The 20,642-nt window shown below is 38.7% G+C and overlaps 1 protein-coding gene across 1 annotated transcript in view; it reads left to right on the forward strand.

The window, feature by feature from the left end:
• Positions 1-20,642, forward strand: part of LOC135570067 (A-kinase anchor protein 13-like) — a 93,401-nt gene that overhangs the window by 30,186 nt on the left and 42,573 nt on the right. The window contains exons 9-10 of the mRNA XM_065016133.1: positions 27-268; positions 9,565-10,023. Coding sequence (XP_064872205.1) covers positions 27-268; positions 9,565-10,023 — 701 coding nt within the window. The remainder of the gene's footprint in view (positions 1-26; positions 269-9,564; positions 10,024-20,642) is intronic.

Raw genomic sequence — 20,642 nt, forward strand, 5'->3', positions numbered from 1 at the left:
TATACAGCTGGTGGTCCACAATACAGACATATCTGACAGTAAACAGCTGGTGGTCCACAGACACCAAGCTATATCTGACAGTAGACCAGCTGGTGGTTCAGACAGACAGACACACACACAGACATACAGACAGACAGACAGACAGACAGACAGACAGACACAGACACAGACACAGACACACTCCTCTCCTGTGTTCAGTAATGCTGGAGTTTTGTGTTGTCAGGGGGAGAATGCGACCATGATGCTGTTACTGAAGAGGAACACTGAGGTAAGAAAGATATCTGACCAGACTACCACATAAACATACACCCCAGACCCAGAATATAAATATACACCCCAGACCCAGAATATAAATATACACCCCAGACCCAGAATATAAATATACACTCCAGACCCAGAACATAAATATACACCCCAGACCCAGAACATAAATATACACCCCAGACCCAGAATATAAATATACACCCCAGACCCAGAATATAAATATACACCCCAGACCCAGAATATAAATATACACCCTAGACCCCAGAACATAAATATACATCCAAGACCCAGAATATAAATATACATCCCCAGACCCAGAATATAAATATACACCCCAGACCCAGAACATAAATATACATCCCAGACCCAGAAGTCTTCTAGCAGGAACCTCCAACCCATCTAAATATACACCCTGTCTTCAGAACATATATATCCCCCAACCCATCTCTAAATATCTTCTAGACAGAACCTCCAACCCATCTCTGTTGTCTTCTAGCAGGTCCTCCAACCCTTCATAAATATGATCCATCTCTGAATATAAATTCTAGCAGGTCCTCCAACCCTTCATAAATGTGATCCATCCCTGTTGTCTTCTAGAGGTCCTCCAACCCAGAACATCTCTGTTGTCTTCTAGACCCAGAACATAAATATACCTCCAACCCAGAACATAAATATACACCCCAGACCCAGTCTTAAACTAGGTCCTCCAGACCCTTCATAGTATGATCCATCTCAGAACATTGTCCTCTAGACCCAGAATATAAATATACCCCCAGACCCAGAACATATAGTGATCCATCTCCCCAGACTAAATCTTAGACCCCAGAACATCCTCCAACCCAGAACTTCTAGCAGGTCCTCCAGACCCAGAACATAAATATACACCCCATCTCTGTTGTCTTCTAGACCCAGGTCCTCCAACCCATCTCTGTTGTCTTCTAGACCAGGTCCTCCAACCCATCTCTGTTGTCACCCCAGACGATAAATATACACCCAGACCATAAATATACTAGCAGGACCTCCAACCCCAGACTCCATCTCTGTTGTCTTCTAGCAGGTCCTCCAACCCTTTATAGTGTGATCTATCTCTGAACATAAATGTCTTCTAGCCCAGGTCCTCCAACCCAGAACTTTATAGTGTGATCTATCTCTGTTGTCTTCTAGACCCAGAACAGGTCCTCCAACCCATCTCTGTTGTCTTCTAGCAGGTCCTCCAGAACCATCTCTATACACCCCAACCCATCTCTGTTGTCTTCACCAGGTCCTCCAACCCTTCATATGTGATCCCATCTCTGTTGTCTTCTAGCAGGTCCTCCAACCCTTCACAGTGTGATCCATCTCTGACCCAGTCTTCTAGCAGGTCCTCCAACCCATCTCTGACCCCCCCAGACCCAGAATCTCACCCCAGACCCAGAACATAAATATACCCCATATTGTCTTCTACTAGCAGGTCCTCCACCCCAACCCAGAACATAAATATACATCTCTGTAAATATCTAGCAGGTCCTCCAACCCATCTCTGTTGTCTTCTAGCAGGTCCTCCAACCATAAATATACACCCTAGACTCTGTTGTCCACCCCAGAGGTCCCCCAGACCCATCTCTGTTGTCTTCTAGCAGGTCCTCCAACCCATCTCTGTTGTCTTCTAGCAGGTCCTCCAACCCTTCATAGTGTGATCTAATAAATATCTTCCCTAGACCCTCAGAACATAAATATGTCCAGCAGGTCCTCCAACCCAGAATTATAAATGTGATCTATCACCTGTTGTCCCAGAATATAAATATAGCAGAACATAATCACCCCAACCCAGAACATAAATATACTATCTCTGTTGTCTTCTAGCAGGTCCTCCAACCCTTCATAGTGTGATCCATCTCTGTTGTCTTCTAGCAGGTCCTCCAACCCAGAACATATATGTGATCTATCTCTGTTGTCTTCTAGCAGGTCCTCCAAGACCCATCTCTGTTGTCTTCTAGCAGGTCCTCCAACCCTTCATAGTGTGATCTATCTCTGTTGTCTTCTAGCAGGTCCCCCAACCCATCTCTGTTGTCTTCTAGCAGGTCCTCCAACCCATTCATAGTGTGATCTATCCCTGTTGTCTTCCCAGCAGGTCCTCCAACCCATCTCTAAATTGTCTTCTAGCAGGTCCCCCAACCCATCTCTGTTGTCTTCTAGCAGGTCCTCCAACCCTTCATAGTGTGATCCATCTCTGTAAATGTCTTCTAGCAGGTCCTCCAACCCATCTCTGTTGTCTTCTAGCAGGTCCTCCAACCCAGAACATAAATATACACCCCTGTTGTCTTCTAGACAGGTCCAACCCATCTCTGTTGTCTTCTAGCAGGTCCTCCAACCCTTCTCCAGTGTGATCTATCTAGACAGGTTATAAATATACCCCCAGACCCAGAACTAAATATCTTCTAGCCCAGGTCCTCCAGACCCAGAATATAAATATGATCCCAGACCCAGAACATAAATATCTTCTAGCAGGTCCTCCAACCCTTATAGTATGATCCATCTCTGTTGTAAATATCTAGCAGGTCCTCCAACCCAGAACATGTTGTCTTCCCAGACCCAGATTATAAATATACACCCAACCCTTATAGTGTGATCCCATCCCAGAACATAAATATCACCCCAGACCCAGGTCCTCCAACCCATAAATATACACCCTAGACCCCAGAAAATAAATAAACACCCCAGACTCCAGAACATAAATATACACCCCAGACCCATCTCATAAATATACACCCCAGACCCAAAATATAAATATACACCCCAGACCCAGAACATAAATATACACCCCAGACTCTGAACATAAATGTCTTCTAGACCCCAGAAAATCCTCCAACCCAGAACTCTGTACTATCTCAGACCCAGAACATAAATATACCCCCAGACCCATCTCTAAATGTCTTCCCAGACCCAGGTCCTCCAACCCAGAACATAAATATACATAGACCCCAGAAAATAAATATACACCCCAGACTGAACATAAATATACACCCCAGACTCCAGAACATAAATGTCTTCTAGCAGAAGTCCCTCAACCCAGAATATAAATGTCTTCTAGCAGAAGAATCACCCCAGACCCAGAACATATATATACACCCCAGACCATAAATATACACTCCAGACCCCAGAAAATAAATATATACCCCAGACTGCAGACCATAAATATCTGACCATAAATATCTTCTAGACCCCAGAAAATAAATATACCCCCAGACCCAGAATATAAATATCACCCAGACCCAGAACATCACCCCAGACCCAGAATATAAATATACACCCTAGACTCCAGAACATAAATATACACCCCAGACCCCAGAACATAAATATACCCCCAACCCAGATTATAAATATCACCCAGACAGAACATCCCCCAGACCCAGATTATAAATATACACCCATCTCTGATTATAAATATACACCCCAGACAGAACATAAATATACCCCCAACCCAGAACATAAATATCTTCCCAGACCCAGAACATAAATATACTCCAGACCCAGAACATTCATAGACCCAGATTATAAATATCACCCTGACCCAGAATATAAATATACTACGCAGACCCAGAACATCCTCCCAGAACATAAATATACACCCATCTCTGTTAATCTTCAACCAGACCCAGTATAAATATACACCCCAGACCCAGAACATAAATATACACCCCAGACCCAGATTATAAATCTCTGACCCAGATTATCTTCACCCCAGACCCAGAATCCTCCAACCCAGAACATAAATATACACCCCAGACCCAGAACATAAATGTCTTCTAGCCCAGAACATAAATATACCTCCAACCCAGAACTAAATGTTGTCCCAGACAGGTTATAAATATACCTCCAGACCCAGAATATAAATATACACCCCAGACCCAGAACATAAATATACACCCCAGACCCAGATTGTCTATACACCCCAGACCCAGATTATAAATATACCCCCAACCCAGAATATAAATATACACCCCAGACCCAGAACATAAATATACTGAACCAGTCTAAATCTACACAGACCCAGAACATAAATATACCTCCAACCCAGATTATAAATATACACCCCAGACCCAGTCTAAATATACAGGTCCTCCAGACCCAGATTATAAATATACACCCCAGACCCAGAATATAAATATACACCCCAGACCCAGAACATAAATCACCCCAGACCCAGATTATAAATCACCCCATCTCTGTTGTCTTCAAAGCAGGTCCTCCAACCCTTCATAGTCTGACCTGCTGTCTGTTTTCTTCTTTCAGTTTCCCCAACCCTTTATAGTGTGATCCATCTCTGTTGTCTTCTAGCAGGTCCTCCAACCCTTCATATTGTGATCTATCTCTGTTGTCTTCTAGCAGGTCCTCCAACCCATCTCTGTTGTCTTCTAGCAGGTCCTCCAACCCATCATAGTGTGATCCATCTCTGTTGTCTTCTAGCAGGTCCTCCAACCCATCATAGTGTGATCCATCTCTGTTGTCTTCTAGCAGGTCCTCCAACCCTTCATAGTGTGATCCATCTCTGTTGTCCTCTAGCAGGTCCTCCAACCCATCTCTGTTGTCTTCTAGCAGGTCCTCCAACCCATCATAGTGTGATCCATCTCTGTTGTCTTCTAGCAGGTCCTCCAACCCATCTCTGTTGTCTTCTAGCAGGTCCTCCAACCCATCATAGTGTGATCCATCTCTGTTGTCTTCTAGCAGGTCCTCCAACCCATCTCTGTTGTCTTCTAGCAGGTCCTCCAACCCTTCATAGTGTGATCCATCTCTGTTGTCTTCTAGCAGGTCCTCCAACCCTTCATAGTGTGATCCATCTCTGTTGTCTTCTAGCAGGTCCTCCAACCCATCTCTGTTGTCTTCTAGCAGGTCCTCCAACCCATCATAGTGTGATCCATCTCTGTTGTCCTCTAGCAGGTCCTCCAACCCTTTATAGTGTGATCCATCTCTGTTGTCTTCTAGCAGGTCCTCCAACCCATCTCTGTTGTCCTCTAGCAGGTCCTCCAACCCATCTCTGTTGTCCTCTAGCAGGTCCTCCAACCCATCTCTGTTGTCTTCTAGCAGGTCCTCCAACCCTTTATAGTGTGATCTATCTCTGTTGTCTTCTAGCAGGTCCTCCAACCCATCTCTGTTGTCTTCTAGCAGGTCCTCCAACCCATCTCTGTTGTCTTCTAGCAGGTCCTCCAACCCTTTATAGTGTGATCTATCTCTGTTGTCTTCTAGCAGGTCCTCCAACCCTTTATAGGGTGATCTATCTCTGTTGTCTTCTAGCAGGTCCTCCAACCCATCTCTGTTGTCTTCTAGCAGGTCCTCCAACCCATCTCTGTTGTCTTCTAGCAGGTCCTCCAACCCTTTATAGTGTGATCCATCTCTGTTGTCTTCTAGCAGGTCCTCCAACCCATCTCTGTTGTCCTCTAGCAGGTCCTCCAACCCATCTGTGTTGTCATCTAGCAGGTCCTCCAACCCATCTCTGTTGTCTTGTCTAGCAGGTCCTCCAACCCTTTATAGTGGATCCATCTCTGTTGTCTTCTAGCAGTCCTCCAACCCATCTCTGTTGTCCTCTGTGCAGGTCCTCCAACCCATCTCTGTTGTCTTCTGTGTCCTCCAACCCATCTCTGTTGTCTTCTAGCAGGTCCTCCAACCCTTTATAGTGGATCTATCTGTTGTCTTCTAGCAGGTCCCCACAACCCTTTATAGTGTGATCCATCTCTGTTGTCTTCTAGCAGGTCCTCCAACCCATCTCTGTTGTCTTCTGTGTCCCCAACCCTTTATAGTGGTCTATCTCTGTTGTCTTCTGCAGTCCTCCAACAGATCTCTGTTGTCATCTAGTCCTCCAACCCATCTCTGTTGTCTTCTGTGTCCCCAACCCATCTCTGTTGTCTTCTGTGGTCCTCCAATCCTTTATAGTGGATATATGTTGTCTTCTGTGTCCTCCAACCCTTTATAGTGTGATCTATCTCTGTGTCCCTACAGACCTCCAACCCTTCATAGTGTGATCCATCTCTGTTGTCTTCTAGCAGGTCCTCCAACCCATCTCTGTTGTCTTCTGTGTCCCCAACCCATCATAGTGTGATCCATCTGTTGTCTTCTCTGTGGTCCCCAACCCATCTCTATTGTCCTCTAGCAGGTCCTCCAACCCATCTCTGTTGTCTTCTCTGGTCCCCAACCCATCATAGTGTGATCCATCTCTGTTGTCTCTGTGTCCCCACAGACAGTGTCTTCTAGCAGGTCCTATCTGTCTCTGTGTCCCCAACAGACAGTGTGATCCATCTGTGTCTTCTGCAGTCCCCAACCCATCATAGTGTGATCCATCTCTGTTGTCTTCTGTCCTCCAGACCCTTCAGTGTGATCCATCTCTGTTGTCTCTGTGTCCTCCAACCCATCTGGTATTGTCTTCTGTGTCCCTCCAGACAGTGGTATATCTCTGTGTCTTCTGTGTCCCCACAGACAGTGGTATATGTGTCTTCTGTGTCCCCAACCCATCTCTGTTGTCTTCTGTGTCCCCAACCCATCTCTGTTGTCTTCTGTGTCCTCCACAGACAGTGGTATATCTCTGTGTCTCTGTGTCCCCACACCCATCTCTGGTATTCTAGCAGTGTCCCCAACCCATCTCTGTTGTCTTCTAGCAGTCCTCCAACCCTTTATAGTATATCTCTGTTGTCTTCTGTGTCCTCCAACCCTGGTATATGTGTCCATCTCTGTTGTCTTCCACAGGTGGTCCAACCCATCTCTGTTGTCCCCACAGCAGTGGTATATCTCTGTGTCTTCTGTGTCCTCCACATCAGTGGTGTATCTATCTCTGTGTCCCCACAGACAGTGGTCCATATCTCTGTGTCTCTGTGTCCCCACAGACAGTGGTATATCCATGTCTCTGTGTCCCCTGCAGACAGTGGTATATGTGTCTCTGTGTCCCCACAGACAGTGGTATATGTGTCCAGAAGAAGCTGAATGACTCCCCACTTCAGACTGTGGTAGTATGTTTCTCTGTGTCCCCACAGACAGTGGTATATGTGTCTCTGTGTCCCCACAGACAGTGGTATATGTGTCTCTGTGTCCCCACAGACAGTGGTATATCTGTCTCTGTGTCCCCACAGACAGTGGTATATGTGTCTCTGTGTCCCCACAGACAGTGGTATATGTGTCTCTGTGTCCCCACAGACAGTGGTATATGTGTCTCTGTGTCCCCACAGACAGTGGTATATGTGTCTCTGTGTCCCCACAGACAGTGGTATATGTGTCTCTGTGTCCCCACAGACAGTGGTATATGTGTCTCTGTGTCCCCACAGACAGTGGTATATCTGTCTCTGTGTCCCCACAGACAGTGGTATATGTGTCTCTGTGTCCCCACAGACAGTGGTATATGTGTCTCTGTGTCCCCACAGACAGTGGTATATGTGTCTCTGTGTCCCCACAGACAGTGGTATATGTGTCTCTGTGTCCCCACAGACAGTGGTATATGTGTCTCTGTGTCCCCACAGACAGTGGTATATGTGTCTCTGTGTCCCCACAGAGTGGTATATGTGTCTCTGTGTCCCCACAGACAGTGGTATATGTGTCTCTGTGTCCCCACAGACAGTGGTATATGTGTCTCTGTGTCCCCACAGACAGTGGTATATGTGTCTCTGTGTCCCCACAGACAGTGGTATATGTGTCTCTGTGTCCCCACAGACAGTGGTATATGTGTCTCTGTGTCCCCACAGACAGTGGTATATGTGTCTCTGTGTCCCCACAGACAGTGGTATATGTGTCTCTGTGTCCCCACAGACAGTGGTATATGTGTCTCTGTGTCCCCACAGACAGTGGTATATCTGTCTCTGTGTCCCCACAGACAGTGGTATATGTGTCTCTGTGTCCCCACAGACAGTGGTATATGTGTCTCTGTGTCCCCACAGACAGTGGTATATGTGTCTCTGTGTCCCCACAGACAGTGGTATATGTGTCTCTGTGTCCCCACAGACAGTGGTATATGTGTCTCTGTGTCCCCACAGACAGTGGTATATGTGTCTCTGTGTCCCCACAGACAGTGGTATATGTGTCTCTGTGTCCCCACAGACAGTGGTATATGTGTCTCTGTGTCCCCACAGACAGTGGTATATGTGTCTCTGTGTCCCCACAGACAGTGGTATATGTGTCTCTGTGTCCCCACAGACAGTGGTATATGTGTCTCTGTGTCCCCACAGACAGTGATATATGTGTCTCTGTGTCCCCACAGACAGTGGTATATGTGTCTCTGTGTCCCCACAGACAGTGGTATATGTGTCTCTGTGTCCCCACAGACAGTGGTATATGTGTCTCTGTGTCCCCACAGACAGTGGTATATCTGTCTCTGTGTCCCCACAGACAGTGGTATATGTGTCTCTGTGTCCCCACAGACAGTGGTATATGTGTCTCTGTGTCCCCACAGACAGTGGTATATGTGTCTCTGTGTCCCCACAGACAGTGGTATATGTGTCTCTGTGTCCCCACAGACAGTGGTATATGTGTCTCTGTGTCCCCACAGACAGTGGTATATGTGTCTCTGTGTCCCCACAGACAGTGGTATATGTGTCTCTGTGTCCCCACAGACAGTGGTATATGTGTCTCTGTGTCCCCACAGACAGTGGTATATGTGTCTCTGTGTCCCTACAGACAGTGGTATATGTGTCTCTGTGTCCCCACAGACAGTGGTATATGTGTCTCTCTGTCCCCACAGACAGTGGTATATGTGTCTCTGTGTCCCCACAGACAGTGGTATATGTGTCTCTGTGTCCCCACAGACAGTGGTATATCTGTCTCTGTGTCCCCACAGACAGTGGTATATGTGTCTCTGTGTCCCCACAGACAGTGGTATATGTGTCTCTGTGTCCCCACAGACAGTGGTATATCTGTCTCTGTGTCCCCACAGACACTGGTATATGTGTCTCTGTGTCCCCACAGACAGTGGTATATGTGTCTCTGTGTCCCCACAGACAGTGGTATATGTGTCTCTGTGTCCCCACAGACAGTGGTATATGTGTCTCTGTGTCCCCACAGACAGTGGTATATGTGTCTCTGTGTCCCCACAGACAGTGGTATATGTGTCTCTGTGTCCCCACAGACAGTGGTATATGTGTCTCTGTGTCCCCACAGACAGTGGTATATGTGTCTCTGTGTCCCTACAGACAGTGGTATATGTGTCTCTGTGTCCCCACAGACAGTGGTATATGTGTCTCTGTGTCCCTACAGACAGTGGTATATGTGTCTCTGTGTCCCCACAGACAGTGGTATATGTGTCTCTGTGTCCCCACATACAGTGGTATATGTGTCTCTTTGTCCCTGCAGGCAGTGGTAGTCCAGCAGGACAGCTTCATTGAGGATCAGCGCCAGGCTCTCACCAACCGCCCCGAACGCCTCACCTCCTTCTTCTCCTCCCGTCCCTCCTCCCGCCACAACTCCCTGATCGAGCAGGAGAAACAGCGCAGCCTGGAGAAACAGAGGCAGGAGACGGCCGCGCTGCAGCGCCAGCAGGCCACACACGACCAGGAGAAGAGGAGGAGGGAGAGGGAGTGGGAGGTGCGGGAGCAGCAGCTGACAGACAGGGAGGTGCAGCTCCTGGTACAGGAAGAGGAGACGGGGAGGAGGAGCAGGGAGCTAGTTACGGAGAGGGCGGCGCTACAAAGGAAGAAGAAGGACTATCTGATAGATCTAGAGAGACTGAGAGACGCTCAGGGGAAACTAGATCGAGACAGAGAAAACATACACAGAGAAATGGAGAGGGTAGAACACATGAGAATGGCTAAGGTAAGATGCTATAATATCTACAATAATTATTCTAAACTATCTATCTATATTAAAATATATATACTATAATATCGTATCATATTCAGAGTATTGTATCTAACTATACTATTCATACTATAATATCGTATCATATTCAGAGTATTGTATCTAACTATACTATTCATACTATAATATCGTATCATATTCAGAGTATTGTATCTAACTATACTATTCATACTATAATATCGTATCATATTCAGAGTATTGTATCTAACTATACTATTCATACTATAATATCTATATATTCATATCTATATACTATTCATACTATAATATCTATCATATTTATAATATATTATCTATAATATCGTATCATATAATATTGTATCTATATTATATCATACTATAATATCTATCATATTTATAATATATTATCTATAATATCTATATTATATCTATCTAACTATACTATTCATACTATAATATCTATCATATTTATATCTAAATCTATATTATACTATATATCTATCATCTATTGTATCTAACTATATATTCATACTATAATATCTATCATACAGATATTATATCTAAACTATACTATCTACTATAATATATATATATATTCATATTATCTAACTATACTATTCATACTATATTATCTATCATATAATATCTATAATATATATATACTATAATATCTATCATATTTATTGTATTATATACTATTCATACTATAATATCTATCATATTCATATCTATACTCTAATATCTATCATATTTATAATATATTATACTATACTATAATATATCTATATTATATATCTATTCATACTATAATATCTATCTATTCTATTGTATCTATATATATCTACTATAATATCTATCATATTTATATTAACTATCTATTCTACTATAATATCTATTATCTATCTGTACTATAATATCTATCATCATATTATATCTGTATATATTATCTATAATAATATCTATTATAATATTCTATTAACTATACTATACTATAATATCTATATATATATTGTATCTAACTATACTATATACTATAATATCTATCATATTTATTGTATCTATATACTATTCATCTATAATATCTATATATATCTAACTATACTATTCTGTACTATAATATCTATCATATTCAGAGTATTGTATCTAACTATACTATTCATACTATAATATCTATCATATTCAGAGTATTGTATCTAACTATACTATCATATATAATATCTATCTATATTTGTATTAACTATACTATTCATACTATAATATATATCATATTTATTAACTATATTTCATACTATAATATCTATATTATATCTATACTATAATATCTATCATATTTATTATATATTATCTATACTATAATATCTATATTATATCTATATTATCTATCTATATACTATATATCTATATCTATATTATACTATAATATCTATACTATATTTTATCTATACTATAATATCTATAATATATTTTATCTATACTATAATATCTATATCTATAATATCTATCATATTTATCTATATATATTATCTATACTATATTATATCTATACTATATTTTATATATACTATAAATATCTATCTATTATAATATATTATCTATACTATAATATCTATACTATATTTTATCTATATAATATAATCTATACTATAATATCTATACTTATATATCTATACTATAATATCTATATATATAATATCTATCTATACTATAATATCTATATTAATATCTATACTATATTTTATCTATACTATAATATCTATACTATATTTATACTATATATTATCTATACTATAATATCTATACTATATCTATACTATAATATCTATATTATATCTATACTATAATATCTATCATATACTATATTATATACTATACTATAATATCTATACTATAATTCTATATCTATACTATAATATCTATACTATATTTTATCTATACTATAATATCTATACTTTATAATATATTATCTATACTATAATATCTATATAATATCTATACTATAATATCTATCTATTTATAATATCTATACTATAATATCCATATAATATCTATACTATAATATCTATACTTTATATATTTATCTATACTATAATATCTATATTATATCTATACTATAATATCTATACTATAATATTTATCTATACTATAATATCTATACTATAATATTTATCTATACTATAATATCTATATTAATATCTATACTATAATATCTATCATACTATACTATATTATCTATACTATAATATCTATACTATATTATATCTATACTATAATATATATCTATATTATATCTATACTATAATATCTATACTATATATTATCTATATCTATAATATCTATACTATATTTTATCTATACTATAACATCTATACTATATATTTATCTATACTATAACATCTATACTATATTATTATCTATACTATAATATCTATACTATAATATCTATACTATAATATCTATACTATAATATCTATACTATATTTTATCTATACTATAATTTATATTATACTATATACTATCTATACTATAATATCTATACTATATATTTATTATATCTATACTATATACTATAATCTATACTATAACATCTATACTATAATATCTATACTATAATATCTATACTATAATATCTATACTATATTTTATCTATACTATATTTTATCTATACTATAATATCTATACTATATTTATACTATATCTATAATATCTATCTATATTATATCTATACTATAATATCTATACTATATTTATACTATACTATAATATCTATACTATAATATCTATACTATATTTATATCTATACTATAATATCTATATATATTTTACTATAATATCTATCATACTTATAATATATTATCTATACTATAATATCTATATTATATCTATACTATAATATCTATCTATACTATATTTTTATCTATACTATAATATCTATACTATATATCTATACTATAACATCTATATATATATCTATCTATAATATCTATCATATTTATACTATATATTATCTATACTATAATATCTATACTATAATATCTATACTATAATATCTATCTATACTATAATATATTATCTATACTATAATATCTATATATATATCTATACTATAATATCTATCATACTATATATTTATCTATACTATAATATCTATACTATAACATCTATCTATAATATATTTTATCTATACTATACTATCTATACTATATATCTATACTATAATATCTATACTATAATATCTATACTATATTTTCTATACTATATATTATCTAAATATACATCTATACTATAACTATCTATACTATATTATCTATACTATAATAACTATATATATATCTATACTATATATCTATACTATAATATCTATACTATATATTATCTATACTATAAATCTGTATATTATCTATACTATAATTTATCTATACTATATATCTATACTATAATATCTATACTATAACATCTGTACTATAATATCTATACTATATATCTATACTATATCTATCTATACTATATATATCTATACTATAATATCTATATACTATAATATATTATCTATACTATAACATCTATACTATATTATATCTATACTATAAAATCTATCATACTATAACATTATCTATACTATAATATCTAACGAGACATGGTGTGATGAAGGAAACATACAGAACTCAAATCCTTCTGTTCACCTGATTTAGAATTCCTCACAATCAAATGTAGACCGCATTATCTACCAAGAGAATTCTCCTCGATTATAATCACAGCCGTATATATCCCCCAAGCAGACACATCGATGGCTCTGAACGAACTTTATTTAACTCTTTGCAAACTGGAAACCATTTATCCGGAGGCTGCATTCATTGTAGCTGGGGATTTTAACAAAGCTAATCTGAAAACAAGACTCCCTAAATTTTACCAGCATATCGATTGCGCAACCAGGGGTGGTAAAACCTTGGATCATTGTTACTCTAACTTCCGCATGCATATAAGGCCCTGCCCCGCCCCCTTCGGAAAAGCTGACCACGACTCCATTTTTGCTGATCCCTGCCTACAGGCAGAAACTAAAACAAGAGGCTCCCACGCTGAGGTCTGTCCAACGCTGGTCAGACCAAGCTGACTCCACACTCCAAGACTGCTTCCATCACGTGGACTGGGACATGTTTCGTATTGCGTCAGATGGAAATATTGACGAATACGCTGATTCGGTGTGCGAGTTCATTAGAACGTGCGTCGAAGATGTCGTTCCCATAGCAACGATAAAAACATTCCCAAACCAGAAACCGTGGATTGATGGCAGCATTCGCGTGAAACTGAAAGCGCGAACCACTGCTTTTAATCAGGGCAAGGTGTCTGGTAATATGTCGAATATAAACAATGCAGCTATTCCCTCCGCAAGGCTATTAAACAAGCTAAGCGTCAGTACAGAGACAAAGTGGAATCTCAATTCAATGGCTCAGACACAAGAGGCATGTGGCAGGGTCTACAGTCAATCACGGACTACAAGAAGAAACCCAGCCCAGTCACGGACCAGGATGTCTTGCTCCCAGGCAGACTAAATCACTTTTTGCCCGCTTTGAGGACAATACAGTGCCACTGACACGGCCTGCAACGAAAACATGCGGTCTCTCCTTCACTGCAGCCGAGGTGAGTAAGACATTTAAACGTGTTAACCCTCGCAAGGCTGCAGGCCCAGACGGCATCCCCAGCCGCGCCCTCAGAGCATGCGCAGACCAGCTGGCCGGTGTGTTTACGGACATATTCAATCAATCCCTATACCAGTCTGCTGTTCCCACATGCTTCAAGAGGGCCACCATTGTTCCTGTTCCCAAGAAAGCTAAGGTAACTGAGCTAAACGACTACCGCCCGTAGCACTCACTTCCGTCATCATGAAGTGCTTTGAGAGACTAGTCAAGGACCATATCACCTCCACCCTACCTGACACCCTAGACCCACTCAATTTGCTTACCGCCCAAATAGGTCCACAGACGATGCAATCTCAACCACACTGCACACTGCCCTAACCCACCTGGACAAGAGGAATACCTATGTGAGAATGCTGTTCATCGACTACAGCTCGGCATTCAATACCATAGTACCCTCCAAGCTCGTCATCAAGCTCGAGACCCTGGGTCTCGACCCCGCCTGTGCAACTGGGTACTGGACTTCCTGACGGGCCGCCCACAGGTGGTGAGAGGGTAGGCAACAACATCTCCTCCCCGCTGATCCTCAACACGGGGCCCCACAAGGGTGCGTTCTGAGCCCTCTCCTGTACTCCCTGTTCACCCACGACTGCGTGGCCATGCACGCCTCAACTCAATCATCAAGTTTGCGGACGACACAACAGTGGTAGGCTTGATTACCAACAACGACGAGACGGCCTACAGGAGGAGGTGAGGGCCCTCGGAGTGTGGTGTCAGGAAAATAACCTCACACTCAACGTCAACAAAACTAAGGAGATGATTGTGGACTTCAGGAAACAGCAGAGGGAACACCCCCTATCCACATCGATGGATCAGTAGTGGAGAGGCAAGTTTTAAGTTCCTCGGCATACACATCACAGACAAACTGAATTGGTCCACTCACACTGACAGCGTCGTGAAGAAGGCGCAGCAGCGCCTGCTTCAACCTCAGGAGGCTGAAGAAATTCGGCTTGTCACCAAAAGCACTCTACGAACTTCTACAGATGCACTGTCCGAGAGCATCCTGGCGGGCTGTATCACCGCCTGGTACGGCAACTGCTCCGCCCTCAACCGTAAGGCTCTCCAGAGGGTAGTGAGGGTCTGCACAACGCATCACCGGGGCAAACTACCTGCCCTCCAGGACACCTACCACCACCCGATGTTACAGGAAGGCCATAAAGATCATCAAGGACATCAACCACCCGAACCACTGCCTGTTCACCCCGCTATCATCCAGAAGGCGAGGTCAGTACAGGTGCATCAAAGCTGGGACTGAGAGACTGAAAAACAGCTTCTATCTCAAGGCTATCAGACTGTTAAACAGCCACCATTGGGAGTGGCTGCTGCCAACACACTGTCATTGACACTGACCCAACTCAGCCACTTTAATAATGGGAGTGATGGGAAATGATGTAAATATATCACTAGCCACTTTAAACAATGCTACCTTTATATAATGTTACTTACCCTACATTATTCATCTCATATGCATACGTATATACTGTACTCTACATCATCGACTGCATCCTTATGTAATACATGTATCACTAGCCACTTTAACTATGCCACTTTGTTTACTTTGTCTACATACTCATCTCATATGTATATACTGTACTCGATACCATCTACTGTATGCTGCTCTGTACCATCACTCATTCATATATCCTTATGTACATATTCTTTATCCCCTTACACTGTGTATAAGACAGTAGTTTTAGAATTGTTAGTTAGATTACTTGTTGGTTATCACTGCATTGTCGGAACTAGAAGCACAAGCATTTCGCTACACTCGCATTAACATCTGCTAACCATGTGTATGTGACAAATAAAATTTGATTTGATTTGATTTGATATCTATACTACCTATACTATAATATCTATATTATATCTATAATATACTCTCTATATTATATCTATACTATAATATCTATCATACTTATAATATATTTTCTGTACTATAATAACTATATTATATCTATACTATAATATCTATCATACTTATAATATATTATCTGTACTATAATATCTATATTATATCTATACTATATCTATAATATACTCTCTATATTATATCTATACTATAATATCTGTCATACTTATAATATATTATCTGTACTATAATAACTATATTATATCTATACTATAATATCTATCATACTTATAATATATTATCTGTACTATAATATCTATATTATATCTATACTATAATATCTATCATATTTATAATATATTATCTATACTATAATATCTATATTATATCTATACTATAATATCTATCATACTTATAATATATTATCTGTACTATAATATCTATATTATATCTGTACTATAATATCTATCATACTTATAATATATTATCTATACTATAATATCTATATTATATCTGTACTATAATATCTATCATACTTATAATATATTATCTGTACTATAATATCTATATTATATCTATACTATAATATCTATCATATTTATAATATATTATCTATACTATAATATCTATATTATATCTATACTATAATATCTATCATATTTATAATATATTATCTATACTATAATATCTATATTATATCTGTACTATAATATCTATATTATATCTATACTATAATATCTATCATATTTATAATATATTATCTATACTATAATATCTATATTATATCTGTACTATAATATCTATATTATATCTATACTATAATATCTATCATATTTATAATATATTATCTATACTATAATATCTATATTATATCTGTACTATAATATCTATATTATATCTATACTATAATATCTATCATATTTATAATATATTATCTATACTATAATATCTATATTATATCTGTACTATAATATCTATATTATATCTATACTATAATATCTATCATATTTATAATATATTATCTATACTATAATATCTATATTATATCTGTACTATAATATCTATATTATATCTATACTATAATATCTATCATATTTATAATATATTATCTATACTATAATATCTATATTATATCTATACTATAATATCTATCATATTTATAATATATTATCTATACTATAATATCTATATTATATCTATACTATATCTATAATATACTCTCTATATTATATCTATACTATAATATCTATCATACTTATAATATATTATCTATACTATAATATCTATATTATATCTATACTATAATATCTATATTATATCTATACTATATCTATAATATACTCTCCATATTATATCTATACTATAATATCTATATTATATCTCTACTATATCTATAATATACTCTCTATATTATATCTATACTATAATATCTATCATACTTATAATATATTATCTACACTATACTATTTATATTATATATTTGCTATAGTCTCTGTACTATAATATCTATCATACCTATAATATATCATCTATACAATTATATCTATCAACTTTATTCTACACTATCTCCTATAATATCTATACTATACTATCTACATTATATCTATGCTATAATATCTATACTATAATATCTATCAAAGTTATAATACATTATCTGTACTATACTATCTATATTATATATATCATATAATATCTACACTACAATATCTATCATATTTATAATGTATTATCTATACTATATTATATCTATACTATAACATCTATACTATCAATATCTATCATATTTATAATGTATTATCTATACTATATTATATCTATACTATAACATCTATAGTATCAATATCTATCATATTTATAATGTATTATCTATACTATATATACTATTGTCAAGACGTATCGGTTAATGTGGCTGCTCATCGAATGATGAACGGTTTATAATTGCGTGATTAAATGAATCAGGAAATTATTAACTCATTAACCTGGGGCACCATGGGAAAATGTTTTTTTATTGAGTTTCTCTTTACAAATTAACTCAAAAGTATATCAGAGTATCGATTTTTACAACAGTCGCTAATTAATCAATTTCCTCTACAGTCTCATTCTGAACGTCGCATAATCAGTGAATCTGCACAAACCCGAGTCTCACCAATGAGTTCGGACCCGAGTCTCACCAATGAGTTCGAACCCGAGTCTCACCAATGAGTTCGGACCCGAGTCTCACCAATGAGTTCGGACCCGAGTCTCACCAATGAGTTCGGACCCGAGTCTCACCAATGAGTTCGGACCGGGTCTCACCAATGAGTTCAAACCGAGTCCCACCAATGAGTTCGACCCGGTCTCACCAATGAGTTCGGACCCGGGTCTCACCAATGAGTTCGGACCCGGGTCTCACCAATGAGTTCGGACCCGGGTCTCACCAATGAGTTCGGACCCGGGTCTCACCAATGAGTTCGAACCCGGGTCTCACCAATGAGTTCGGACCCGGGTCTCACCAATGAGTTCGAACCCGGGTCTCACCAATGAGTTCGGACCCGGGTCTCACTGTGAGTTCGGACCCGGGTCTCACCAATTATTTCGACCCGGGTCTCACCAATGAGTTCGGACCCAGGTCTCACCACGAGTTCGGACCCGAGTCCCACCAATGAGTTCGGACCCGAGTCCCACCAATGAGTTCGGACCCGGGTCTCACCAATGAGTTCGGACCCGGGTCTCACCAATGAGTTCGGACCCGAGTCTCACCAATGAGTTCGACCCGGGTCTCACCAATGAGTTCGGACCGGGTCTCACCAATGAGTTCGGACCCGGGTCTCACCAATGAGTTCGCACCCGGGTCTCTCCAATGAGTTCGGACCGGGTCTCACCAATGAGTTCGCACCCGAGTCTCACCAATGAGTTCGGACCGGTCTCACCAATGAGTTCGGACCCGAGTCCCACCAATGAGTTCGGACCCGAGTCTCACCAATGAGTTTGGACCGGGTCTCACCAATGAGTCCGTACCACACCAATTTAGTTGATTTTTAAAATTACTAACAAGCTAAAATGATAAGAAAAGATACATACACAAAAACACATTCGAGGCTATTGATTAAAACTTAGTACAATCGACCAACACACTATGACGCGTGTCGCCCAAAATGGGGATTTAAAAGAGAGAGAAAAGGTGAAAGTAGACGAGAGAAATATACATTTGCATTAGTCAGCTATGCTTATTTTAACCCTAACCTTGCCCCGAACTGCCGCTCTTATGGGTCAGAGGATAAATACGTCATTACGTGTTGAAGGTCACCGATGGGAGTCTCCGGTGGGCCGTTTCGGCTTCTCGGATGGCGCACTTCTCTGCTGCAACTCTCTGGTTGTCCTCACGATGTCAGTGTCCTTTGTAATAGTGGTCTGTTTCCTCGCCCTTGTTCTGAAAGGGGTCTTCCGAGGACAGCCAGCCATGTAGCTCAGGGCTCACAGCGTAGGAATGAAAGCAGTGTAGATACAGGATTCGATGGAGAGTGGAGGCCGGTTCTAAAGTCTTAGATGCAGCTACTCATCCGTAGCATGGATAGAAGAGGGTTCCTTTGTCTTCAACCTCGTGTTGCATTTTGGGTTCGTTGACTACTCATCCGTAGCATGGATAGAAGAGGGTTCCTTTGTCTTCAACCTCGTGTTGCGTTTTGGGTTGGTTGACTACTCATCCGTAGCATGGATAGAAGAGGGTTCCTTTGTCTTCAACTCGTGCTGCGTTTTGGGTTCGTTGACTACTCAGACATTGGCTGCAGCTCGGGTCACTTAGTCTGTTCATTCATATGTTCATTCTTAACTCACAGGTCTTATACCCTCGGGTCAGAAGTGGGCGTAACCGCCTTTTAGGGCAATTCTCTGGGCCAAGATACGAGGCAAGGTCTGGATTTTACTCAGATCCAATTTAGACAATTAACTTCACATTTCATCTTTACAAAAACATTCTCTTTGATTTGGACATTTTCATTTACATTTACATTTAAGTCATTTAGCAGACGCTCTTATCCAGAGCGACTTACAAATTTTCCACCCAACGTACAATGTATAAACATACAAGAACAACT

The sequence above is a fragment of the Oncorhynchus nerka genome, unplaced genomic scaffold (assembly GCF_034236695.1).
Source record: "Oncorhynchus nerka isolate Pitt River unplaced genomic scaffold, Oner_Uvic_2.0 unplaced_scaffold_1134, whole genome shotgun sequence".
NCBI lineage: Eukaryota > Metazoa > Chordata > Actinopteri > Salmoniformes > Salmonidae > Oncorhynchus > Oncorhynchus nerka.